This window comes from Phasianus colchicus, chromosome 32, assembly GCF_987193195.1.
Source record: "Phasianus colchicus chromosome 32, bPhaCol1.hap1.1, whole genome shotgun sequence".
NCBI lineage: Eukaryota > Metazoa > Chordata > Aves > Galliformes > Phasianidae > Phasianus > Phasianus colchicus.
Genome location: NC_143467.1, coordinates 3,139,314 through 3,166,428, shown reverse-complemented (window position 1 = coordinate 3,166,428; position 27,115 = coordinate 3,139,314). Strand labels below are relative to the sequence as shown.

The window sequence follows — 27,115 nt, the reverse complement described above, 5'->3', positions numbered from 1 at the left end:
GGGGCTAGCGCGCTGATTGGCTGAGGGAGCGGATTGCTTTGCGCTGATTGGTTGACGTTTGAAAGGGTGGGGAAAGGGGGCGTGGTTTCCTCTTAACGCGGCGATGACGGCGCGGTGGGGACCGCCGCAACGTCACGACCGATAGAGCAAAGGGCGCGGCTTGAAGAAAGCGCTCCGATTGGCTGCGGGGACGGAGGTAGGAGGGGCGCAGAGCGCTGATTGGTTGAAAGCAGCGCGGGCGGGGCGGAGGGGCGTCATTAACCCTTCCCTCGCCGCGCCCGACGCGGGACAAAGTTCAAAACGGCTTTTTTTAAAATTATTTTCTACCAAAACTGCTTTAATTCGAAGGAAAACGCCCCAAAACGAGGAGAGGGCAGAGAAACGAGGTGGGGGGGGGGGGCGGGCAACACCGGGGTGGTGACGGCGTGGTGACGTCATGTCGCGACGCGGTGACGGCACTCTCAGGCGCGGCGCCACGTGATGACGTCACGGTGATGACGTCACGGTGACGTCACGGGGCACGACGGCGTAGGGCTGCGGCGGCAGCGGGCGGAGGCGCTCGGCACAAAGCAGAACCCAGCGAGGGCGAACGAACTGCAGGGCTGGGTTCAGATCCAGAGCCTGCAAATTGGGGGGGGGGGGGGGGGCGTCATGGGGGGGTCATAGGGGGGCAGTGGGGGGGTCAGAGGGGGGCAGTGGGGGGCAGTCGGGGGGTCATAGGGGGGGAATGGGGGCAATGGGGGCGGTAACGTCAATGGGGGGGTTGTTTGGGGGGTTAATGGGGGGCAATGGGGGCAGTGGGGGGGTCGTAGGGGGGCAATGGGGGGGTTATGTGGGGCAGTGGAGGGGTCAGAGGGGGGGAGTGGGGGGGTAACGTCAATGGGGGGGTCGTTTGGGGGGCAATGGGGGCAGTGGGGGGGTCATATGGGGGGCAATGGGGGGCTATTGGGGGGTTTTTGGGGGGCAGTGGGTGGAATGGGGGGTCATGGGGGGCAGTGGGGGGGGAATGGGGGCAGTGGGGGGTTATGGGGGGCAGTGGGGGGGTCATATGGGGGGGTAATGGGGGGCAGTGGCGGGGTCAGAGGGGGGGAATGGGGGGTTATGGGGGACAGTGGGGGGGGAATGGGAGGCAGTGGGGGGGTCAGAGGGGGGGAATGGGGGGGGTAACGTCAACGGGGGGGTCGTCTGGGGGGTTAATGGGGGGCAGTGGGGGGGCTATCGGGGGCAATGGGGGCAGTGGGGGGGTCGTAGGGGGGCAATGGGGGGTTATGGGGGGCAGTGGGGGGGGAATGGGGGCAGTGGGGGGGTCAGAGGGGGGAAATGGGGGGGGTAATGTCAATGGGGGGGTCGTTTGGGGGGCAGTGGGGGGGTAATGGGGGGGCTATCGGGGGCAATGGGGGCAGTGGGGGGGTCATATGGGGGGCAATGGGGGCAGCGGGGGGGTAATGGGGGCAATGGGGGGCTATTGGGGGGTATTTGGGGGGCAGTGGGGGGGCCAGAGGGGGGGAATGGGGGGTCATGGGGGGCAGTGGAGGGCAATGGGGGCAGTGGGGGAGTAATGGGGGGGCTATCGGGGGTAATGAGGGCAGTGGGGGGGTAATGGGGGGCAGTGGGGGGCAATGGGGGCAGTGGGGGGGTCATAGGGGGGGAATGGGGGGTCATGGGGGGGGTAACGTCAATGGGGTCGTTTGGGGGGCAATGGGGGGGCTATTGGGGGGTATTTGGGGGGCAGTGGGGGGGTCATAGGGGGGGAATGGGGGCAATGGGGGGGGGTAACGTCAATGGGGGGGTCGTTTGGGGGGCAATGGTGGGGTCATAGGGGGGCAATGGGGGGTCATTGGGGGGGTCATTGGGGGGCAATGGGGGCAGTGGGGGGGTCATAAGGGGAAAATGGGGGGCAATGAGGCCAATTGGGGGGTCGTGGGAGGGGTCATAGGGGGGCAATGGGGGGAACTGGGGTGTTACTGGGAGGTACTGGGAGATACTGGGAAGCAGAGGGGGGGTTACTGGGAGGAACTGGGGTCACCTCCTCGAAGGTGCTGTCCCAGTCCTGTGCCGTCACCACGTGGGTCACCGCCTCGCTCATGTATGGGGCCACCGTCCTGCACGGACCAGTACGGACCAGTATGGACCAGTATGAACCAGTACGGACTAGTACGGACCATCCCAGACCAGTACAAACCAGTACAAACCAGTACAGACCACCACAAAGCAACACGGGCTCCTTCAGCACCTCTCAGCCCATCCCAGTCTCCTCCCAGTGCCACCTTTGCTCCCAGTCCCTCCCAGTTCCTCCCAGTTCCCTCCCAGTATCACCTTTGCTCCCACTTCCCTCCCAGTTCCCCCCCCCTCCATTCCCAGTTCCCTCCCATCCCCCCCTCCACTCCTTCCCCAGTCCCTCCCAGTCCCATCCCAGTCCCCCCAGTTCCCTCCCAGTCCCCCCACATCCCCTCCCAGTCCCTCCCAGTCCCCCCATATCCCCTCCCAGTACATCCCAGTCCCCCTTTATTGACTCCCAGTCCCTCCCAGTCCCCTCCCAGTCCCCCTTTATTGACTCCCAGTCCCTCCCAGTCCCCGCATATCCCCTCCCAGTTCATTCCCAGTCCCCCCACATCCCCTCCTAGTCCCCTCCCAGTCCCCCTTTATTCACTCCCAGTCCCTCCCAGTCCCCCCATATCCCCTCCCAGTCCCTCCCAGTCCCTCCCAGTTGCCCTTTATTCACTCCCAGTCCCCCCATATCCCCTCCCAGTCCCCCCCAGTCCATCCCAGTCCCCCTTTATTCACTCCCAGTCACTCCCAGTCCCCCATATCCCCTCCCAGTCCCATCCCAGTCCCATCCCAGTACCCCCATATCCCCCCCAGTCCCCTCCCAGTCCCCCCATTCCCTCCCAGTCCCACATATCCCCTTCCAGTTCCTCCCAGTCCCCCCATATCCCCTCCCCAGTCCCCCCATATCCCCTCCCAGTTCCTCCCAGTCCTCTCCCAGTCCCCGTTTATTCCCTCCCAGTCCCTCCCAGTCCCCCATATCCCCTCCCAGTCCCCTCCCAGTCCCCCTTTATTCCCTCCCAGTCCCTCCCAGTCTCCCTTTATTCACTCCCAGTCCCTCCCAGTCCCATCCCAGTACCCCCATATCCCCCCCCAGTCCCCTCCCAGTCCCCCTTTATCCACTCCCAGTCCCTCCCAGTCCCCCTTTATTCAGTCCCAGTCCTTCCCAGTCCCCCCAAATTCCCTCCCAGTCCCACATATCCCCTCCCAGTTCCCTCCCAGTCCCCCTTTATTGACTCCCAGTCCCTCCCAGTCCCCCCATATCCCCTCCCATTCCCCCTTTATTCCTCCCAGTCCCCTCCCAGTCCCCCTTTATTCACTCCCAGTCCCTCCCAGTCCCCTCCCAGTCCCTCCCAGTCTCCCTTTATTCACTCCCAGTCCCTCCCAGTCCCTCCCAGTCCCCCATAACCCCTCCCAGTGCCATCCCAGTACCCCCATATCCCCCCTAGTCCCCTCCCAGTCCCCCCATTCCCTCCCAGTCCCCCCATATCCCCTCCCAATCCCCCTTTATTCACTCCCAGTCCCTCCCAGTCCCCCACATCCCCTCCCAGTCCCTCCCAGTCCCCTCCCAGTCCCCCTTTATTCACTCCCAGTCCCTCCCAGTCCCCCGTATCTCCTCCCAGTCCCCTCCCAGTCCCTCCCAGTCCCCCACATCCCCTCCCAGTCCCTCCCAGTCCCCCATATCCCCTCCCAGTCCCTCCCAGTCCCTCCCAGTCCCCGTTTATTCCCTCCCAGTCCCTCCCAGTCCCCCACATCCCCTCCCAGTCCCTCCCAGTCCCCCATATCCCCTCCCAGTCCCCCTTTATTCCCTCCCAGTCCCTCCCAGTCCCTCCCAGTCGCCCTTTCCTCCCCCCAGCCCCCCCTCACCCCCCGAAGGCGATGACGAAGCGCTGCAGCCGCCGCCGTTCGGGGGCCCTGAAATCCCCGTACAGGAAAAAAGTTTTGTCCTCAAAGAAATCTGGGGGTCGTCAAGGTCAAAGGTCAAAGGGGAGGCGGGTCACACGGGGGGGGTTGACCCAGAGGTCAAAGGTCAGGGGGTCGCACCGGGCAGTGGGGGGATGGGGTCGTCGTCGCTGTCGGTGTTCTCCTCTGTGGAGCCGCCATAGGGGTCATCGGGGGGCAGCGAGGTCACCCTGCGGGGTCACGGGGTCACCACGGGGTCACGGGGTCACCGCGGGGTCAGCACGGGGTCATGGGACCACCCAGGGGTCACAGGGGTCACCAAGGGGTCAGAACGGGGTCACAGAATCATGAGATCACCCAGGGGTCACTCAGGGTCACAGAGGTCACCCAGGGTCACCACGGGGTCACTCAGGGGTCACCCAGGGTCACAGGGGTCACCACGGGGTCACCACAAGGTGATGGGGTCACCACAAGGTCATCACAGTGGGTACTTGGGGGGTCAGCATGGGGTCACCATGAGGTCAGATGGGGGTCACGGGGTCACCGCGGGGTCACGGGGTCACCACGGGGTCAGCCAGGGGTCATAAGAGTCACGAGATCACCCAGGGGTCACTCAGGGTCAGAGAGGTCACCATGGGGTCAGCATGGGGTCATGGGGTCACCACGGGGTCAGCCAGGGGTCACTCGGGGCCACAGGGGTCACCGCAGGGTCACCGTGGGGTCAGCATGGGGTCAAGGGACGAGCCAGGGGTCACTCAGGGTCACAGGGGTCACCCAGGGTCACAGGGGTCACCGCGGGGTCACCAATGGGGTCTCACCGCCGCAATTCGTCCTCTGTGTCCCCAGCGCTGTCCTCAGCGTCACCTGGGGGGGAACTGGGATGGACTGGGAGGGAACTGGGATGGGAACGGGGATACTGGGAAGGACTGGGAGGGAACTGGGAGGGAACTGGGATGGACTGGGAGGGAACTGGGATGGACTGGGAGGGAATGGGGATAATGGGAAGGACTGGGAAGGACTGGGAGGGAACTGGGAGGGAACTGGGAGGGTACTGGGACGGAACTGGGAGGAAATGGGGATACTGGGAAGGACTGGGAGGGAACTGGGAGGGAACTGGGATGGACTGGGAGGGAACTGGGATGGACTGGGAGGGAATGGGGATAATGGGAAGGACTGGGAAGGACTGGGAGGGAACTGGGAGGGAACTGGGAGGGTACTGGGACGGAACTGGGAGGAAATGGGGATACTGGGAAGGACTGGGAGGGAACTGGGAGGGAACTGGGATGGACTGGGAGGGAATGGGGATAATGGGAAGGACTGGGAGGGAACTGGGAGGGAACTGGGATGGACTGGGAGGGAATGGGGATAATAGGAAGGACTGGGAGGGAACTTGGAGGGAACTGGGATGGGAACAGGGATACTGGGAAGGACTGGGAGGGAACTGGGAAGACTGGGAGGGAACTGGGATGGGAACGGGGATACTGGGAAGGACTGGGAGAGAACTGGGAGGACTGGGAGGGAACTGGGATGGACTGAGAAGGAACTGGGATGGGAACAGGGATACTGGGAAGGACTGGGAGAGAACTGGGAGGGAACTGGGAGGGAATGGGGATACTGGGATGGACTGGGAGGGAACTGGGAGGGAACTGGGATGGACTGGGAGGGAACTGGGATGGGAACGGGGATACTGGGATGGACTGGGAGGGAACTGGGAGGACTGGGAGGGAACTGGGATGGGAACGGGGATACTGGGATGGACCGGGAGGGAACTGGGAGGACTGGGAGGGAACTGGGATGGGAACAGGGATACTGGGAAGGACTGGGAGGGAACTGGGAGGGAACTGGGATGGGAATAGGGATACTGGGATGGACTGGGAGGGAACTGGGAGGACTGGGAGGGAACTGGGATGGGAATAGAGATACTGGGATGGACTGGGAGGGAACTGGGAAGACTGGGAGGGAACTGGGATGACCCAGGAGGGGGCGAAGCTAAGCCAGGGAAGGGGCGGGGCCACCCCAAAGCCCCTCCCACCTTCAGGAGTGTTGCCATTGGACGAGGGCGGTGTCGGGGGGCGGGGCTTAGCCGTGGTAGCACCGCCCACATGGGCGGGGCGTTGGTGGGAGGTGGGCGGAGCTTCAGTTGGCTCCTCCTCCCCGTCGCTGCCGGAAGAGGCGGAGCCATCCAGGAGGTAACTGTCGGACGTGGGCGTGGTCAGCGGGCGTCCCGCCCACCGAGGGGCGTGGCCTCGTGTGGCCACGCCCACTTGTCTCATATAAGCCATAAATGGACCCCCCAGACCCCATAGAAACCCCCATAGGGACCCCCCAGACCCCACAGGGACCCCACCAGTCAGCCCCCAGACCCCCACAGGCCCCATATGGAGCCCCCAGACCCCATATGGAGCCCCCAGACCCCATAAGTACCACCTCAGACCCCATATGTCCTTCCCAGACCCCATATGGAGACCCCAGACCCTATAAGGACCACCTCAGACCCCATACATCCTTCCTAGACGCCATATGGAGCCCCCAGACCCCATCAGGACCACCTCAGACCCCATACATCCCTCCCAGACCCCATATGGAGCACCCAGACCCCATATGGAGCCCCCAGACCCCATAAGGACCACCTCAGACCCCATACATCCTTCCTAGATGCCATATGGAGACCCCAGACCCCATATGGAGACCCCAGACCCCGTCAGGACCACCTCAGACCCCATACGTCCCTCCCAGACCCCATATGGAGACCCCAGACCCTATAAGGACCACCTCAGACCCCATACATCCCTCCCAGACCCCATAGGCACCCCAGCCCCTCCCAGACCCCATATGGACCCCCCAGCCCCCATAGGGACCCCCCACCCCCCATACAGCTCTCCCCAGACCCTCCCAGACCCCATATGGACCCCCCATCCCCCATACAGCCCCCCCCAGCCCCCCCAGACCCCATAGGCACCCCAGCCCCTCCCAGCCCCCATAGGGACCCCCCAGCCCCAATAGAGACCCCCCCCCTGCCCCCCCCAGACCCCATAGGGACCCCAGCCCCCATACAGCCCCCACCAGTCCCCATACAGCCCCCCCCAGGCCCCCCCAGACCCCATATGGACCCCCCAGCCCCCCCCAGACCCTCACAGACCCCATAGGGACCCCCAGCCCCCATACAGCCCCCCCGAGGCCCCCACAGACCCCATAGAGACCCCCCCAGCCCCTCCCTGACCCCATAGGCACCCCAGCCCCTCCCAGACCCCATATGGACCCCCCAGCCCCCATAGGGACCCCCCACCCCCATACAGCTCCCCCCAGCCCCCCCAGGCCCCATATGGACCCCCCAGCCCCCATACAGCCCCCCCCAGGCCCCCACAGACCCCATAGGGACCCCCAGCCCCCCCCAGCCCCTCCCAGCCCCCATATGGACCCCCCAGCCCCCATATGGACCCCCCACCCCCCATAGGGACCCCCCCCCACCCCCCCGTGTGTCCCGGATCCCATACGGTTCACAGGGGAGGCGTTTGTGCAGACGCTGGCAATCCCAAATCCAGGTGGGGGTCACCACGACCCCCCCCATTGCGCGGGCGGCCGCCGCCTTTGGGGTCCGGGGGAACGCGCACCTATAGGGCACAGCGGGGTCAGCGGGGATGGGGGGCTTGGGGGGGGGTCTATGGGGGATCTATGGGGGTCTGTGGGGTTCTGTGGGGTCTATGGGGGATCTATGGGGGTCTATGGGGTTGTATAGGGGATCTGTGGGGTCTATGGGGTTCTGTGGGGTTCTATAGAGGATCTATGGGGTGGTATAGGGGATCTGTGGGGTCTATGGGGTTCTAAAAGGATCTATGGGGTTCTGTGGAGTCTATGGGGGATCTATGGGGGTCTAGGGGGGGTCTGTGGGGGTCTATGGGGGTCTGTGGGGTCTATGGGGGTCTATGGGGGTCTATGGGGTTGTATAGGGGATCTGTGGGGTCTATGGGGTTCTAAAGGGATCTATGGGGTTCTGTGGGGTCTATGGGGGATCTACGGGGGTCTGTGGGGTTCTGTGGGGTCTATGGGGGATCTATGGGGGTCTATGGGGTTGTATAGGGGATCTGTGGGGTCTATGGGGTTCTGTGGGGTTCTATAGAGGATCTATGGGGTGGTATAGGGGATCTGTGGGGTCTATGGGGTTCTAAAAGGATCTATGGGGTTCTGTGGGGTCTACGGGGGATCTATGGGGGTCTCGGGGGGTCTGTGGGGGTCTATGGGGGTCTGTGGGGTCTATGGGGGTCTAGGGGGGGTCTGTGGGGTCTATGGGGGATCTATGGGGGTCTATGGGGTTGTATAGGGGATCTGTGGGGTCTATGGGGTTCTAAAGGGATCTATGGGGTTCTGTGGGGTCTATGGGGGATCTACGGGGGTCTGTGGGGTTCTGTGGGGTCTATGGGGGATCTATGGGGGTCTATGGGGTTGTATAGGGGATCTGTGGGGTCTATGGGGTTCTGTGGGGTTCTATAGAGGATCTATGGGGTGGTATAGGGGATCTGTGGGGTCTATGGGGTTCTAAAAGGATCTATGGGGTTCTGTGGGGTCTACGGGGGATCTATGGGGGTCTAGGGGGGTCTGTGGGGGTCTATGGGGGTCTGTGGGGTTCTGTGGGGTCTATGGGGGATCTATGGGGGTCTATGGGGTTGTATAGGGGATCTGTGGGGTCTATGGGGTTGTAAAGGGATCTATGGGGTTCTGTGGGGTCTATGGGGGTCTATGGGGGATCTGTGGGGTTCTGAGGGGTCTATGGGGGTCTATGGGGGTCTGTGGGGGTCTATGGGGGTCTATGGGGTTCTGTGGGGTCTATGGGGGATCTATGGGGGTCTAGGGGGGGTCTGTGGGGTCTATGGGGGATCTATGGGGGTCTATGGGGTTGTATAGGGGATCTGTGGGGTCTATGGGGTTGTAAAGGGATCTATGGGGTTCTGTGGGGTCTATGGGGGATCTGTGGGGTTCTGAGGGGTCTATGGGGGATCTATGGGGGTCTATGGGGTTGTATAGGGGATCTGTGGGGGTCTATGGGGTTCTATCGGGGATCTATGGGGTTGTATAGGGGATCTGTGGGGTCTATGGGGTTCTAAAAGGATCTATGGGGTTCTGTGGGGTCTATGGGGGATCTATGGGGGTCTAGGGGGGGTCTGTGGGGGTCTATGGGGGTCTGTGGGGTTCTGTGGGGTCTATGGGGGTCTAGGGGGGGTCTAGGGGGGGTCTGTGGGGTCTATGGGGGGATCTATGGGGGTCTATGGGGTTGTATAGGGGATCTGTGGGGGTCTATGGGGTCTGGGATTCTAGGGGGGATCTACGGGGGTCTGTGGGGTTCTGTGGGGTCTATGGGGGATCTATGGGGGTCTGTGGGGTTGTATAGGGGATCTGTGGGGTCTATGGGGTTCTAAAGGGATCTATGGGGTTCTGTGGGGTCTATGGGGGATCTATGGGGGTCTATGGGGTTGTATAGGGGATCTGTGGGGTTCTGTGGGGTCTGTGGGATTCTAGGGCGGATCTATGAGGGTCTGTGGGGTTGTGTGGGGTCTTGGGGGAATTTATGGGGATCTATGTGGGTCTATGGGGTCAGTGGGGCCATCTATGGGGGCCAGGGGCTCTATGGGTCTCTATGGGTCCCTATGAGTCTCTATGGGTTCCTATGGGGTCTCTACGGGTCACTATGGGTCTCTCTGGGTCCCTATGGGGCTCTATGGGTCCCTACGTGTCGCTATGGGTCCTATGGGTGCTGTGGGTCCCTATGGGTCCCTGTGGGTCCCTATGGGTCTCTATGGGTCCCTACGGGTCCTATGGGTCTCTATGGGTCCTACGGGTCCCTATGGGTCTCTATGGGTCCCTATGTGTCCCTACGGGTCCCTGTGGGTCCCTACGGGCCCCTGTGGGTCTCTATGGGTCCCTGTGGGTCCCTATGGGTCTCTGTGGGTCCCTATGGCTCCCTATGGGTCCCTATGGGTCCCCATGGGTCCCTATGGGTCTCTATGGGTCCTACGGGTCCCTGTGGCTCCCTATGTGTCCCTATGTGTCTCTATGGGTCCCTATGGGTCCCCATGTGTCCCTATGGGTCCCTATGGGTCGCTATGGGTCCCTATGTGTCCCTATGGGTCCCTATGTGTCTCTATGGGTCCCTATGGGTCCCCATGTGTCCCTATGGGTCCCTATGGGTCTCTATGGATCCCTATGGGTCCCTATGGGTCTTTATGGGTCCCTATGGGTCTCTATGGGTCCCTATGTGTCCCCATGTGTCCCTATGGGTCCCCATGTGTCTCTATGGGTCCCTATGTGTCCCTATGTGTCCCCATGTGTCCCTGTGGGTCCCTATGGGTCCCTATGGGTCCTATGTGTCCCCATGTGTCCCTATGGGTCCCCATGTGTCCCTGTGGGTCCCTATGGGTCCCTATGGGTCTCTATGGATCCCTATGGGTCCCTATGGGTCTTTATGGGTCTCTACGGGTCCCTATGGGTCCCTATGGGTCCCTATGTGTCCCTATGGGTCCCTATGGGTCTTTATGGGTCCCTATGGGTCCCTATGTGTCCCTACGGGTCCTATGTGTCCCCATGTGTCCCTATGTGTCCCTATGTGTCCCCATGTGTCCCTATGTGTCCCTATGTGTCCCTATGTGTCCCCATGTGTCCCTATGGGTCCCTATGGGTCTTTATGGGTCCCTATGGGTCCCTATGGGTCCCTATGTGTCCCTACGGGTCCTATGTGTCCCCATGTGTCCCTATGTGTCCCTATGTGTCCCTATGTGTCCCTATGTGTCCCCATGTGTCCCTATGGGTCCCTATGGGTCTTTATGGGTCCCCATGTGTCCCTATGTGTCCCTACGGGTCCTATGTGTCCCCATGTGTCCCTATGTGTCCCTATGTGTCCCCATGTGTCCCTATGGGTCTTTATGGGTCCCTATGGGTCACTATGGGTCCCTATGTGTCCCTACGGGTCCTATGTGTCCCCATGTGTCCCTATGTGTCCCTATGTGTCCCTATGTGTCCCCATGTGTCCCTATGTGTCCCCATGTGTCCCTATGGGTCTTTATGGGTCCTATGGGTCCCTATGTGTCCCTATGTGTCCCCATGTGTCCCTATGTGTCCCTATGTGTCCCTATGTGTCCCCATGTGTCCCTATGGGTCCCTATGGGTCTTTATGGGTCCCCATGTGTCCCTACGGGTCCTATGTGTCCCCATGTGTCCCTATGTGTCCCTATGTGTCCCTATGTGTCCCCATGTGTCCCCATGTGTCCCTATGTGTCCCTATGTGTCCCCATGTGTCCCTATGGGTCCCTATGGGTCTTTATGGGTCCCTACGGGTCTGTATGGGTCCTATGGGTCCCTATGTGTCCCTACGGGTCCTATGTGTCCCCATGTGTCCCTATGTGTCCCTATGTGTCCCTATGTGTCCCTGTGTGTCCCTGTGGGTGCGACTCACACGAGGTGGGTGCAGTCGGGCCCCCACTGCGGCCGGTACTTCGCCCCCATGTTGACGGCGGCGGCCCTCAGGCGGCCCCGCAGCGGGTGGGTGAAACCGCTCAGCGCCACCACCACCCCCCCCAGGACCCCCGCCCCCTTTATGGGGTCGCCCCCCCCCCTTATAGGGTCGCCCCCCCCCTTTATAGGGTCGCCTCCCCCCTGTACACCGTCCCCCCCCACTTTTATGGGGTCCCCCGCTCCCTTTATGGGCTCGACTCCCTTCTTTCCTGGCTCCCCCCCACACTTCTTTATAGGGTCGCCCCCCTTCTTTATAGGGTCGACCCCCCCCTTTATAGGGTCCCCCCCTCCCTTTATGGGGTTTCCCCCCCCCCTTATGGGGTCGCCCCCCCCCCTTATGGCATCCCTTCCCCCCTTTATAGGGTCACCACCCCCCTTTATAGGGTCACCACCCATCTTTATAGGGCCGCCCCCCCCCCTTATGGGGTCTCCCCCCCCCTTTATAGGGCCGCCCCCCCCCTTTATAGGGTCTCCCCCCCCCTTATGGGGTCCCTTCCTCCTTTTATGGGATCCCCCCCCCCTTCATAGGGTCACCCCCCCCCTTTATGGGGTCGCCCCCCCCCTTTATAGGGTCTCCCCCCCCCTCCTCAGACTCCCCCCCCCCCCGGGGTCCTTTTGGGGTTTTTGGGGTTTCTTTTGGGGGGGTTTTTTTGGGGTTTTTCGGGGGGGGGGGGCAGCCGGCGGCGTCGGAGCGGCGCTTGGGGGGGGCGGAGGGCTGCAAAATTGGGGGGGGGGAGAGTCATTAATGAGCTCCCTTCGTTAATTACGGTCATTAATGACCCCCCCCCCCACCATTAATTAGTCATTGACCCCCCCCCAGTGCCCCCCCCACCCTTAATTAGTCATTAACCCCCCCTCAGTGCCCCCCCCGCCCTTAATTAGTCATTAACCCCCCCCCAGTGCCCCCCCCGCCCTTAATTAGTCATTAACCCCCCCTCAGTGCCCCCCCCGCCCTTGATTAGTCATTAACCCCCCCCCCTCACTGACCCCCCCGCCCTTAATTAGTCCTCAGTGCCCCCCCCACCCTTAATTAGTCATTAAGCTCCTCTCAGCCACCCCCCCATCCTTAATTACGCTCATTAATGACCCCCCCCTCCCCACACACCATTAATTAGTCATTAACCCCCCTTCTCAGTGACCCGCCCCCGCCCTTAATTAGTCCTCAGTGCCCCCCCCACCCTTAATTAGGCATTAAGCTCCCCTCAGCCACCCCCCCCCTCCTTAATTGCAATCATTAGTGCCCCCCCCATCGTTAATTAACATCACTAACGACCCCCCCACCATTAATTAGTCATTAAGCTCCCCTCAGCCACCCCCCCCATCATTAATTACGGCCATTAGTGCCCCCCCCATCACTAATTACCATCACTAATGACCCCCCCCGCTCTTAATTACAGTTATTAACCCCCCCTCCGCGACCACCCGGCCCTTAATTACCCCCCTTAATCACCCTCTCCTCATTAATTACCCTCATTAGTGACCCCGCCCCCCCGCCCTTTATTCCCCTCATTAACTCCCACCCCCGCCCTTAATTACAGCCCCCCCCTCACTAATTACAACCGCTACCAAACCCCGCACTTAATCACTACCCTTAACGACCTTCTCCTCGTTAATCACCCTCATTAATCACCCCCCATAACCCTTAATTACCGACCCCCCCCCCCCCCATTAACCCCACCTATGTGGCGCCGTGGGGAGGAAAGGGTTAACGCCCCCCCAAAACCCCAAATTAACCCCCATTAATTCCCCCCCTCCCCTTCCCCCTCTAATTAACCCCCCTCATTAATTAATTACAGGGATAATTAGGGGGGGGGTCCTCACCTTTGGGGTCTGCAGGGCGGCGACGGCGTAACTGGGACCGGGGGGGGGCTGGGGGGGGGCTGGGGGGAGAGGGGGGAAAAGGGGATTTAGGGGGGGTTTATGGGGTCCCTGTGGGTCCCTATGGGTGTCTATGGGGTTTTATGGGGATCTATGGGTCCCTGTGGGTCCCTATGGGGCTCTATGGGGTCATTATGGGGATCTATGGGTCCCTGTGGGTCCCTGTGGGTCCCTATGGGGTCATAATGGGGATCTATGGGTCCCTATGGGTCCCTATGGGTCCCTATGGGGCTCTATGGGGTTTTTATGGGGTTTTTATGGGGCTCTATGGGGCTCTATGGGTCCCTGTAGGTCCCTATGGGGCTCTATGGGTCCATATGGGTTCCTATGGGGCTCTAGGGGGTTTTTATGAATCCCTATGGGTCCCTGTAGGTCCCTATGGGTCTCTATGGGGCCCTATGGGTCCCTATGGGGCTCTATGGGTCTCTATGGGGTCTCTATGTGTCTCTATGGTGTTTTTATGGGGCCCTATGGGTCTCTGTGGGTTTCTATGGGGTCCCTATGGGTCCCTATGGGTCCCTATGGGTCTCTATGGGTCCCTGTAGGTCCCTATGGGTCTCTATGGGTCTCTATGGGGTCTTTGGGGTCCCTATGGGTCTCTATGGGGTTCTATGGGTGTCTAGGGGTCTCTATAGGTCCCTATGGGTCCCTATGGGTCTCTGTGGGTCCCTATGGGTCTCTATGGGGTCTTTGGGGTCCCTATGGGTCTCTATGGGTCCCTATGGGTCTCTATGGGGTCTTTGGGGTCTCTATGGGTCTCTATGGGTCCCTATGGGTCTCTATGGGTCTCTATGGGTCTCTATGGGTCTCTATGGGTCCTTATGGGTCTCTATGGGTCCCTATGGGTCTCTATGGGGTTTTTATGGGTCCCTATGGGTCCCTATGGGGCTCTATGGGGTTTTTATGGGGCCCTATGGGGCTCTATGGGTCCCTATGGGTTCCTATGGGGTTTTTATGGGTCCCTATGGGTCTCTATGGATCCCTATGGGTCTCTATGGGTCCCTGTGGGTCTCTATGGGGTTTTTATGGGGTCCCTGCGGGTCCCTATGGGGCCATCTACAGGGCCGTCCATAGGGCTGTCTATAAGGCCGTCTATAGGGCCATGTGTAGGGCCCCCCCCATTCCCTATAGGGCCACTATAGGGCCGCTATAGGGCCGTCTGTAGGGCCCCCCCCCATTCCCTATAGGGCCGCTATAGGGCCGTCTGTAGGGCCGCCCCCCATTCCCTATAGGGCCACTATAGGGCCGCTATAGGGCCACCCCCAGTCCTTATAGGGCCGTCTATAGGGCCAGCCCCGGTTCTTATAGGGCCGTCCATAGGGCTGTCTATAGGGCCACCCCCATTCCCTATAGGGCCGCCTATAGGGCCATGTGTAGGGCCCCCCCCCATTCCCTATAGGGCCGCTATAGGGCCGTCTGTAGGGCCCCCCCCATTCCCTATAGGGCCGCTATAGGGCCGCTATAGGGCCGCTATATGGCCACCCCCAGTCCTTATAGGGCTGTCTATAGGGCCACCCCCGGTTCTTATAGGGCCGCCTATAGGGCCGTCTATAGGGCCATGTGTAGGAACCCCCCCCATTCCCTATAGGGCCGCTATAGGGCCGTCTGTAGGGCCCCCCCCCATTCCCTATAGGGCCGCTATAGGGCCATGTGTAGGGCCGTCTATAGGGCCGCTATAGGGCCGTCTATAGGGCCGCTATAGGGCCGTACCCGGTTCCAGAGGCCGGCGGTAGAACAGCTGCCCGGGTCGCAGCGCCGCGTCCGACCCCAAATCCTCCCGGAGCCTAAAAGGGCCCCAGCGCTGCTGTGGGGGAAACGGGACGCGGGGTTACGGGGTCGTATGGGGTTATGGGGTCACGGGGGGTCACAGGGGGTCAGAGGGGGTCGTATGGGGTCACACGGTGTCATATGCGGTCATATGGGGTCATATGGGAACTGTATGGGGTTGTATGGGGTTGTATGGGGTTATGGGGTCACAGGGGGTCGTATGGGGTCGTATGGGGTTGCATAGGGTTGTATGGGGTCATATGAGGTCACATGGGGTCACAGGGGGTCATATGGGGTCGTATGGGGTCATATGGGAAATGTATGGGGTTGTATGGGGTTATGGGGTCGCATGGGGTCACAGGGGGTCACAGGGGGTCGTATGGGGTCGTATGGAGTCACATGGGGTCATATGGGAAATGTATGGGGCTGTATGGGGTCACATGGGATCACAGGGGGTCATATGGGGTCGTATGGGGTCATATGGGAAATGTATGGGGTCGTATGGGTTTATGGGGTCACAGGGGGTCGTATGGGGTCACACGGGGTCGTATGGGGTCATATGGGGTCGTATGGGGTCATATGTGAAATGTATGGGGTTGTATGGGGTTATGGGGTCACGGGGGGTCACATGGGGTCACAGGGGATCACATGGGGTCATATGGGGTCGTATCGGGTTGTATGGGGTCGTATGGGGTCATATGGGAAATGTATGGGGTTGTATGGGGTTATGGGGTCATGGGGGGTCACATGGGGTCACAGGGGATCACATGGGGTTGTATGGGGTCGTATCGGGTTGTATGGGGTCGTATGGGGTCATATGGGAAATGTATGGGGTTGTATGGGGTTGTATGGGGTTATGGGGTCACGGGGGCTCACATGGGGTCACAGGGGGTCACAGGGGGTCGTATGGGGTCACATGGGAAATGTATGGGGTTGTATGGGGTCACATGGTGTCATATGGGGTCATATGGGGTCGTATGGGGTCATATGGGAAATGTATGGGGTTGTATGGGGTTGTATAGGGTTATGGGGTCACATGGGGTCACAGGGGGTCATATGGGGTCACATGCGGTCATATGGGGTCACATGGGGTTGTATGGGGTCATATGGGGTCGTATGGGGTCATATGGGAAATGTATGGGGTTGTATGGGGTTGTATAGGGTTATGGGGTCACATGGGGTCACAGGGGGTCATATGGGGTCACATGCGGTCATATGGGGTCACATGGGGTTGTATGGGGTCATATGGGGTCGTATGGGGTCATATGGGACCTGTATGGGGTTGTATGGGGTTGTATGGGGTTATGGGGTCACAGGGGGTCACAGGGGGTCGTATGGGGTCGTATGGGGTCATATGGGAAATGTATGGAGTTGTATGGGGTTGTATGGGGTTATGGGGTCACATGGGGTCGTATGGGGGCACAGGGGGTCGTATGGGGTCATATGGGGTCGTATGGGGTCATATGGGAAATGTATGGGGTTGTATGGGGTCATACGGGAAACATACGGGGTTGTATGGGGCTGTATGAGGTCATATGGGGTTATGGGATCGTATGGGGTCACATGGAGTCACAGGGGGTTGTATGGGGTCATATGGGGTTGTATGGGGTCGTACGGAAAACATATAGGGATCATATAGGGTTAGCTGGGGTTATATGGGAAATATATGGGGTTACATGGGGTTATAGGCTGCCATGGGGCGGCTATGGGGCAGCTATAGGGCAGCTATGGGGCGGCTATGGGGCAGCCATGGGGCAGCCGTGGGGCAGCCATGGGGCAGCTATGGGGCAGCTATAGGGCAGCTATGGGGCAGCCATGCGGCAGCTATGGGTCAACTATGAGGCAGTCATGCAGCATCTATGGGGCAGCTATGGGCCACTTATGGGGCATCTATGGGGCAGCTATAGGACAGCCATGGGGCAGCTATGGGGCAACCATGGGGCAGCTATAGGGCAACCATGGGGCAGCTATGGGGCAGCCGTGGGGCAGCCGTGGGGCAGCTGTGGGGCAGCCATGGGGCATCTATGGGGCAACTATGGGGCAGCTATGGGGTATCTATGGGGCAGCTATGGGGCGGCTATGGGGCAGCCATGGGGTGGCTATGGGGCAGCCATGGGGCAGCTATGGGGCAGCCATGGGGCATCTATGGGGCAGCTATGGGGCAGCCATGGGGCAGCTATGGGGCAGCTATGGGGCAGCTATGGGGCAGCTGTGGGGCAGCCATGGGGCAGCCATGGGGCAGCTATGGGGCAGCCATGGGGCATCTATGGGGCAGCTATGGGGCAGCTATGGGGCAGCCATGGGGCATCTATGGGGCAGCCATGGGGCAGCTATGGGGCAGCTGTGGGGCAGCCATGGGGCAGCCATGGGGCAGCTATGGGGCAGCTATGGGGCAGCTGTGGGGCAGCTGTGGGGCAGCCAGGGGGCAGCCATGGGGCAGCTATGGGGCAGCTATGGGGCGGCTATGGGGCAGCTATGGGGCAGCCATGGGGCAGCTATGGGGCAGCTATGGGGCAGCTATGGGGCAGCTGTGGGGCAGCCATGGGGCAGCCATGGGGCAGCTATGGGGCAGCTATGGGGCAGCTGTGGGGCAGCTATGGGGCAGCTATGGGGCAGCTATGGGGCAGCTGTGGGGCAGCTATGGGGCAGCTATGGGGCAGCTATGGGGCAGCTGTGGGGCAGCTATGGGGCAGCTATGGGGCAGCTATGGGGCAGCTGTGGGGCAGCTATGGGGCAGCCCCCCCTCACCGTTTCGCTTTCCGTCCGTCCATCCGTGGGGGGGCTGAAGAGGCGGATGAAGCTGAGCCCAAACGGCCGCGTCTGGGGGGGGGGGGGGGGGGCAAAAACAAGCTCCCAAACGGCCCCCAAAATGACCCCCCCCCCAAAATGACCCCCCCCCAAAAAAAAACCGCCCCCCCTCCAAAGCCCCCCCCTCAAATCCCCCCCCCCCCCCCATTTTTGGGGTCATTTTGGGGGGCGATTCCGCCCCATTTTCGGGCCCATTTTGGGGGTTCCGCCCCACCCCCCCCCTCAACATTTTGACCCCCCCCAATTTTTGCATTGCCCCCCCCCTCAATTTTTGCCCCCCCCCCAATTTTTGGTTTGCCCCCCCCAAAACATTTTTGCCCCCCCCCCAATTTTTGCCCCCCCCGTCAATTTTTGCCCCCCCCAGTTTTTGCTTTGCCCCCCCCCACATTTAGGGCCCCCCCCCCATACCGTGCAGTATGGCTGGGTGCAGACCCCCCCCATTATGGGTGCCCCCCCAACATTTAGGCCCCCGCCCCAATAATGGGTGCCCCCCCCCCACTATGGGTGCCCCCCCCCACATTATGGGTGCCCCCCCCCCCCATACCATGCAGTAGGGCTGGGTGCAGACCCCCCCCATTATGCGTGCCCCCCCCCATTATGGGTGTCCCCTCCCCACATTTTGTCCCCCCCCCATTATGGGTGCCCCCCCCCCTTACGGGCGCCCCCCCGTACCGTGCAGTATGGCTGCGTGCAGACCCCCCCCCATTATGGGTGTCCCCCCCCCTTATGGGTGCCCCCCCCCACATTTAGGCCCCCCCCATTATGGGTGCCCCCCCCCACATTTAGGGCCCCCCCCCCACATTTAGGCCCCCCCCCCATTACGGGTGGCCCTCCCATTATGGGTGCAGACCCCCCCCATTATGGGTGCCCCCCCCTTACGGGTGCCCCCCGTACCGTGCAGTATGGCTGTGTGCAGACCCCCCCCCATTATGGGTGCCCCCCCCCACATTTAGCCCCTCCCCCCATTATGGGTGTCCCCCCCCCACATTTAGGCCCCCCCCCACATTTAGGCCCCCCCCCATTATGGGTGCCCCCCCCCACATTTAGGCCCCCCCCCCTTATGGGTGCCCCCCCGTACCGTGCAGTAGGGCTGTGTGCAGACCCCCCCCCATTTAGGCCCCCCCATTATGGGTGCCCCCCCCCCATTATGGGTGCCCCCCCCCTTACGGGCGCCCCCCCGTACCGTGCAGTATGGCTGTGTGCAGACCCCCCCCCATTATGGGTGTCCCCCCCCACATTTAGGGCCCCCCCCCCACATTTAGGCCCCCCCCCCATTACGGGGGGCCCTCCCATTATGGGTGCAGACCCCCCCCATTATGGGTGCCCCCCCCCCATATTTATGCTCCCCCCGTACCGTGCAGTAGGGCTGTGTGCAGACCACCTTGACCCGGTCCCACTGCCCCCCCTGCGCCCCCCCCAGCAGCGCCGTGGGGCCGAAGATGCGGACGCGCTGCAGGGCCGCCCCACTGCGGCTCTCAGAGGGGGACAGGAAGGCGGCCGTGGGGAGCAGAACCTGGGGGGTTATGGGGTTATGGGGTGGGCTATGGGGTTATGGGGTGGGTTATGGGGTTATGGGGTTATGGGGCCGCCCCACAGCGGCTCTCGGAGGGGGACAGGAAGGCGGCCGTGGGGAGCAGAACCTGGGGGGACAGGGGCTTATGGGGTGGGCTATGGGGTCAGCTATGGGGTTATGGGGTGGGTTATGGGGTTATGGGGTTATGGGGCCGCCCCACTGCGGCTCTCGGACGGGGACAGGAAGGCGGCCGTGGGGAGCAGAACCTGGGGGGTTATGGGGTCAGATATGGGGTCATGGGGTGGGATATGGGGTTATGGGGTCAGCTATGGGGTTATGGGGTTATGGGGTTATGGGGTTATGGGGTTTGGGGTTATGAGATTATGGGGCGGCCCCACTGCGGCTCTCGGACGGGGACAGGAAGGCGGCCGTGGGGAGCAGAACCTGGGGGGGGCACAGGGGGGGTTATGGGGTGGGATATGGGGTTATGGGGTCGGCTATGGGGTCATGGGGTGGGTTATAGGGTTATGGGGTTCTGGGGTTATGGGGTTTGGGGTTATGAGGTTATGGGGCCGCCCCACTGCGGCTCTCGGACGGGGACAGGAAGGCGGCCGTGGGGAGCAGAACCTGGGGGGTTATGGGGTCAGATATGGGGTCATGGGGTGGGATATGGGGTTATGGGGTCAGCTATGGGGTTATGGGGTTATGGGGTTATGGGGTTATGGGGTTTGGGGTTATGGGGCCGCCCCACTGCGGCTCTCGGACGGGGACAGGAAGGCGGCCGTGGGGAGCAGAACCTGGGGGGTTATGGGGTTATGGGGTCAGATATGGGGTCATGGGGTGGGATATGGGGTTATGGGGTGGGCTATGAGGTTATGGGGTTATGGGGTTATGGGGTTATGGGGTTTGGGGTTATGGGGCCGCCCCACTGCGGCTCTCAGAGGGGGACAGGAAGGCGGCCGTGGGGAGCAGAACCTGGGGGGGGGCACAGGGGGGGTTATGGGGTGGGATATGGGGTTATGGGGTTATGGGGTTATGGGGTTTGGGGTTATGGCATGGGGTGGGCTATGGGGTCAGCTATGGGGTTATGGCGTAGAATATGGGGTTATGGGGTTTGGGGTTATGGGGCGGCCCCACAGCGGCTCTCGGACGGGGACAGGAAGGCGGCCGTGGGGAGCAGAACCTGGGGGGTTATGGGGTTATGGGGTGGGATATGGGGTCAGCTATGGGGTGAGCTATAGGGCTATGGGGTGGGTTATGGGGTTATGGGGTTATGGGGTTATGGGGTTATGGGGTTCTGGGGTTATGGGGTTTGGGGTTATGAGGTTATGGGGCCGCCCCACTGCGGCTCTCGGACGGGGACAGGAAGGCGGCCGTGGGGAGCAGAACCTGGGGGGTTATGGGGTCAGATATGGGGTCATGGGGTGGGATATGGGGTTATGGGGTCAGCTATGGGGTTATGGGGTTATGGGGTTATGGGGTTATGGGGTTTGGGGTTATGAGATTATGGGGCGGCCCCACTGCGGCTCTCGGACGGGGACAGGAAGGCGGCCGTGGGGAGCAGAACCTGGGGGGGGCACAGGGGGGGTTATGGGGTGGGATATGGGGTTATGGGGTCGGCTATGGGGTCATGGGGTGGGTTATAGGGTTATGGGGTTCTGGGGTTATGGGGTTTGGGGTTATGAGGTTATGGGGCCGCCCCACTGCGGCTCTCGGACGGGGACAGGAAGGCGGCCGTGGGGAGCAGAACCTGGGGGGTTATGGGGTCAGATATGGGGTCATGGGGTGGGATATGGGGTGGGCTATGGGGTTATGGGGTTATGGGGTTATGGGGTTCTGGGGTTATGGGGCCGCCCCACAGCGGCTCTCAGAGGGGGACAGGAAGGCGGCCGTGGGGAGCAGAACCTGGGGGGACGGGGGGGTTATGGGGTGGGATATGGGGTCAGCTATGGGGTTATGGGGTTATGGGGTGAGTTATGGGGTCATGGAGTTATGGGGTGGCCCCACTGCGGCTCTCGGACTGGGACAGGAAGGCGGCTGTGGGGAGCAGAACCTGGGGGGACGGGGGGTTATGGGGTGGGATATGGGGTCAGCTATGGGGTGAGCTATAGGGCTATGGGGTGGGTTATGGGGTTATGGGGTTATGGGGTTATGGGGTTATGGGGTTCTGGGGTTATGAGGTTATGGGGCCGCCCCACTGCGGCTCTCGGACGGGGACAGGAAGGCGGCCGTGGGGAGCAGAACCTGGGGGGTTATGGCGTCAGATATGGGGTCATGGGGTGGGATATGGGGTTATGGGGTCAGCTATGGGGTTATGGGGTTATGGGGTTATAAGGTGAGTTATGGGGTTATGGGGTTTGGGGTTATGGGGTTATGGGGCCGCCCCACTGCGGCTCTCGGACGGGGACAGGAAGGCGGCCGTGGGGAGCAGAACCTGGGGGGTTATGGGGTCAGATATGGGGTCATGGGGTGGGATATGGGGTGGGCTATGGGGTTATGGGGTTATGGGGTTCTGGGGTTATGGGGCCGCCCCACAGCGGCTCTCAGAGGGGGACAGGAAGGCGGCCGTGGGGAGCAGAACCTGGGGGGACGGGGGGGTTATGGGGTGGGATATGGGGTCAGCTATGGGGTTATGGGGTTATGGGGTGAGTTATGGGGTCATGGAGTTATGGGGTGGCCCCACTGCGGCTCTCGGACTGGGACAGGAAGGCGGCTGTGGGGAGCAGAACCTGGGGGGACGGGGGGTTATGGGGTGGGATATGGGGTCATGGGGTGGGCTATGGGGTGGGCTATGGGGTTATGGGGTTTGGGGTTATGGGGTTATGGGGTTATGGGGTTATGAGGTTATGGGGCCGCCCCACTGCGGCTCTCGGACGGGGACAGGAAGGCGGCCGTGGGGAGCAGAACCTGGGGGGTTATGGGGTTCTGGGGTCAGATATGGGGACATGGGGTGGGATATGGAGTCATGGGGTGGGCTATGGGGTCAGCTATGGGGTCATGGGGTGGGATATGGGGTTTGGGGTTCTGGGGTTATGGGGCGGCCCCACAGCGGCTCTCAGAGGGGGACAGGAAGGCGGCCGTGGGGAGCAGAACCTGGGGGGGGACAGGGGGGTTATGGGGTGGGTTATGGGGTCATGGCATGGGCTGTGGGTCGCTATGGGGCAGGGGATCTATGGGGCAGGGCATCTATGGGGCAGACCCACAGATCTATGGGGCAGACCTGGAAGTCGCCGCCCCCCAGCGCCACCAGCAGCTCTATGGATCTATGGGGCAGGCCCACAGATCTATGGGGCAGGGAATCTATGGGGCAGACCCACAGATCTATGGGGCAGGGGATCTATGGGGCAGACCCATAGATCTATGGGGCAGACCTGGAAGTCGCCGCCCCCCAGCGCCACCAGCAGCTCTATGGATCTATGGGGCAGACCCACAGATCTATGGGGCAGGGGATCTATGGGGCAGGGCATCTATGGGGCAGGGGATCTATGGGGCAGACCCATAGATCTATGGGGCAGACCTGGAAGTCGCCGCCCCCCAGCGCCACCAGCAGCTCTATGGATCTATGGGGCAGACCCACAGATCTATGGGGCAGGGGATCTATGGGGCAGGGCATCTATGGGGCAGGGGATCTATGGGGCAGACCCATAGATCTATGGGGCAGACCTGGAAGTCGCCGCCCCCCAGCGCCACCAGCAGCTCTATGGATCTATGGGGCAGACCCACAGATCTATGGGGCAGGGGATCTATGGGGCAGGGCATCTATGGGGCAGGGGATCTATGGGGCAGACCCATAGATCTATGGGGCAGACCTGGAAGTCGCCGCCCCCCAGCGCCACCAGCAGCTCGACGAAGGCGGCGCCGTCGTTGCCGATGTGCACCGAGTCGATGCGCTGCGGCCGCTGCAGCTGGGGGGGGGGGGGGGTGTTAAAGGACCCCCCCCAAATAAACGGGGAGCCCCCCTAAATTGGGGACCCCCACCCAAATAATGGGAGACCCCCCCCAAATTGAAGACTCCCACCCAAATTATGGGAGACCCCCCCCAAATGGGACCCGCACCCAAATGATGGGAGACCCCCCCCAAAATGGGACCCGCACCCAAATAATGGGAGACCCCCCACAATTGGAGACCCCCACCCAAATAATGGGGGACCCCCCCACAATTGGAGACCCCCCCCCACAATTGGGGACCCCCCAAATAATGGGAGACCCCCCCCAAATGGGACCCACACCCAAATAATGGGAGACCCCCCCACAATTGAAGACCCCACCCAAATAATGGGGGACCCCCCCCACAATTGGAGACCCCCCCCAAAAATGGGAGACCCCCCCCAAATTGGGGACCCCCCCCCAAATAATGGGAGACCCCCCCAAATTGGGGACCCCCACCCAAATAATGGGAGACCCCCCCAAAATGGGACCCGCACCCAAATGATGGGAGACCCCCGCCCACAATTGGAGACCCCCAAAGTGGGGACCCCCCCCAAATAATGGGAGACCCCCCAAAATGGGACCCGCACCCAAATAATGGGAGACCCCACCCAAATTGGGGACCCCCCCCAAATAATGGGAGACCCCCCCCACAATTGGAGACCCCCAAAGTGGGGACCCCCCCCAAATAATGGGAGACCCCCACAAAATGGGACCCGCACCCAAATAATGGGAGACCCCCCCACAATTGGAGACCCCCGCCCCCAATTGGGGACCCCCCAAATAATGAGAGACCCCCCACAATTGGGGACCCCCTCCAAATTGGGGACCCCCCCCCAAAAAATGGGACCCCCACCCAAATAATGGGGGACCCCCCACAGTTGAAGACCCCCCCCAAATAATGGGAGACCCACCCTCAAATTGGGGACCCCCACCCAAATAATGGGAGACCCCCCCCACATGGGAACCGCACCCAAATAATGGGAGACACCCCCACAGTTGAAGACCCCCCCCCAAATAATAGGAGACCCCCCCCCAAATGGGACCCACACCCAAATAATGGGAGACCCCCCCAAATTGGAGACCCCCACCCAAATATTGGGAGACCCCCCCCCAAAATGGGACCCGCACCCAAATAATGGGGGACCCCCCCCAGACTGGGGACCCCCCCCCCAATGAAGGCACCCCCCCCGAAAATGGGACCCCCACTCGTATTAACTGAATCCCCCCAAAATAAGGACCCCCCCCAAATTGGGGACCCCCCCCATTTCAGCCCCCCCCCCCATTTCAGTTCCCCCCCATTTCAGAGCCCCCCCTACTGCCCCCCCATTTCCGACCCCCCCCATCTCAACCCCCCCCATTTCAGCCCCCCCCATTTCAGAGCCCCCCCCATTTCCGACCCCCCCATTTCAGACCCCCCCCATTTCAGTTCCCCCCCATTTCAGAGCCCCCCCCATTTCAACCGCCCCCCATTTCCGACCCCCCCCCATTTCAGAGCCCCCCCCACTGCCCCCCCATTTCCCCCCCCCATTTCCGACCCCCCCATTTCAAACCCCCCCCATTTCAACCCCCCCCCATTTCAGAGCCCCCCCCATTTCCGACCCCCCCCCCATTTCAGACCCCCCGATTTCCAACCCCCCCCATTTCCGACCCCCCCCCCCCCATTTCGGCCCCCCCCTCACCATCAGGACGGCGCTGATCCGTTTCTCCCCGCCCCCCCCCGACCTCCATCGCCCCCCCCCGTCGGGGTGCAGCAAATTCTCAGCGCGGTGCCTCTGGGGGGGGGGGGGCACAAAAAAACAACCGGTCACAAGGAGACCCCCCCCCAGAGACCCCCCCCCATTCATTATTCCCCCCCCCGAGACCCCCCAGGACCCCCCCCCATCCATTACCCCCCCCCCAGGACCCCCCCCCATCCATTACCCCCCTTAAGACCCCCCCCCATTATTCCCCCCCCCAGGACCCCCCCTCCAATCCATTATGCCCCCCCCCCCCCAAAAAAACAACCCCCAAGACCCCCCCCCATGACCCCCCCCCTCCAATCCATTACCCCCCCCCTTAAGACCCCCCCCCATCCACTATTCCCCCCCAGGACCCCCCCCCATCCATTACCCCCCCCCTTAAGACCCCCCCCATCCATTATTCCCCCCCCCCGAGACCCCCCTGGGCCCCCCCCATCCATTAGGCCCCCCCCCAAAAAACAACCCCCAATACCCCCCCATGACGCCTCCCCTCCAATCCGTTACCCCCCCCTTAAGACCCCCCCCCCCAGACCCCCCCCCATTCATTATTCCCTCCCCCCCCTCAAAGACCCCCCCGGACCCCCCTTCTTTACCCCCCCCCGCATCCATTATTCCCCCCCCAGGACCCCCCCCATCCATTACCCCCCCCTTAAGACCCCCCCCATCCATTATTCCCCCCCCCAGGACGCCCCCCCACCCATTACCCCCCCAAGACCCCCCCCAATTCATTATTCCCCCCCCCGAGGCCCCCCTGCCCCCCCCCATTCATTATTCCCTCCCCTCCCCCCCCCCAAAGACCCCCCCAAAACTCCCCCTTTCTTTACCCCCCCCAAGCCCCCCCCCATCCATTATTCTCCCCCCAAAGACCCCCCCGGCCCCCCCCCCCCCACCCATTACCCCCCCAGGACCCCCCCCCCTTTATGACCCCCCCCCATTTCCTCCCCCCCCGAGGCTTTGCGGCCTACACGAGGCCTACAAAAGCGCTACAAACCCCCCCCCCCCCCCAAGAGCCCCCCGACCCACCCGGACCCCCCCCCCCCACCCCGGTGCCCCCCCCCGCGCGGTGCCCCCCCCGCCCCCACCGGATCGGCGCTGCTGACGGACACGACGCTTTCCACCGCGATCTCCGGCATCGCCGCTTCCCTCCTTCCCCGCTGAAAAGAGGCGGCCGGAAGTCAATGGCGACGCTTCCGGCGAGAAGCCGGCTCTTCCGGTCGTGAGTTCGACCACTTCCGGCCCTGAGTTCGGCCCCTTCCGGTCTTGAGCTCAGCGGCTTCCGCCCTTCAGCTCAGCCACTTCCGCCCATGAGCTGAGCGATCTCCAGTCAGAAGCCGCACCCAACGATAAGCGACTTCCGGTGAGGGCAGACGAGCTTCCGGGAGACGCCGGAAGTCCCCCGCCCCGCAGCCGCTCTGCGCAACCAATCCGCCAAGCTCTGTGGTGCTCGGTCCTCCGGCGCTTTCGGGGGGGTTTTTGGGGCCATTTTGGGGGCAGCGCCGCAACGCGCCCCACTGAGCCCATCTATGGGGCGGGGCCGCGGTGACCACAACCCCACACCGGGGTTATGGGGCGGATTATGGGGCTATGGGGCAGGCTATGGGGTGGGATTGGGGGCTATGGGGCAGGCTATTAGGGGTCGGCTATGGGGCGAGATATGGGGCTATGGAGCATGCTATGGGGTGAGATATGGAGCTATGGAGCAGGCTATGGGGTGAGATACGTGGCTCTTCAGAGGCACCTTGCCGCGCTACTGCGCATGCGCGGCGGCCTGGGCGGGCATCTTTAGATCACGTGTTTCGCCGAGCCAATCGGGGGTGCGAGATTTCGGGCTCATGCGCGCTATCGCTTGGAGGACTAATCACCACAAAGCGTGGCGGATCAGCTGCGCAGAGCGGTTAGAGAGGAGAGAAGCCACTTCCGCATTATGCGCGCATGCGCGGTGCTGCTTGCAGCCCCAAACAGCTGCAGTTCCACCGCTTGGCCGCAGGGTGGCAGCAGAGACCGCGGGATGAACGGAGGCGGACCGAGAAAA

General features: G+C 62.1%; 1 protein-coding gene across 1 annotated transcript; it reads right to left on the bottom strand.

Moving 5' to 3' along the window:
* Window positions 1-316: 316 nt before the first annotated feature.
* Window positions 317-27,115, bottom strand: XRCC1 (X-ray repair cross complementing 1). The gene is made up of 16 exons (XM_090128084.1): window positions 26,166-27,115; window positions 25,024-25,116; window positions 23,224-23,319; window positions 19,256-19,414; window positions 17,842-17,913; window positions 15,037-15,130; window positions 13,270-13,328; window positions 11,983-12,163; window positions 11,390-11,918; window positions 7,443-7,559; window positions 5,981-6,141; window positions 4,767-4,812; window positions 4,090-4,178; window positions 3,913-4,003; window positions 2,027-2,102; window positions 317-621 (listed from the first exon to the last, which is right to left on the bottom strand). The coding sequence occupies exons 1-16, from the start codon at window positions 26,214-26,216 to the stop codon at window positions 487-489; spliced, it is 2,049 nt and encodes a 682-aa protein (XP_089984210.1). The 5' UTR covers window positions 26,217-27,115; the 3' UTR covers window positions 317-486.

Coding starts and splice junctions, on each gene's coding strand:
- XRCC1 (XM_090128084.1), bottom strand. CDS start 26,216: ATGCCGGAGATCGCGGTGGAAAGCGTCGTGTCCGTCAGCAGCGCCGAT. Junction 6,142..7,442: donor AAACGCCTCCCCTGTGAACC/GTATGGGATCCG, acceptor CACGTCCGACAG/TTACCTCCTGGATGGCTCCG. Junction 4,179..4,766: donor ACAGAGGACGAATTGCGGCG/GTGAGACCCCAT, acceptor GTGACCCCGCAG/GGTGACCTCGCTGCCCCCCG.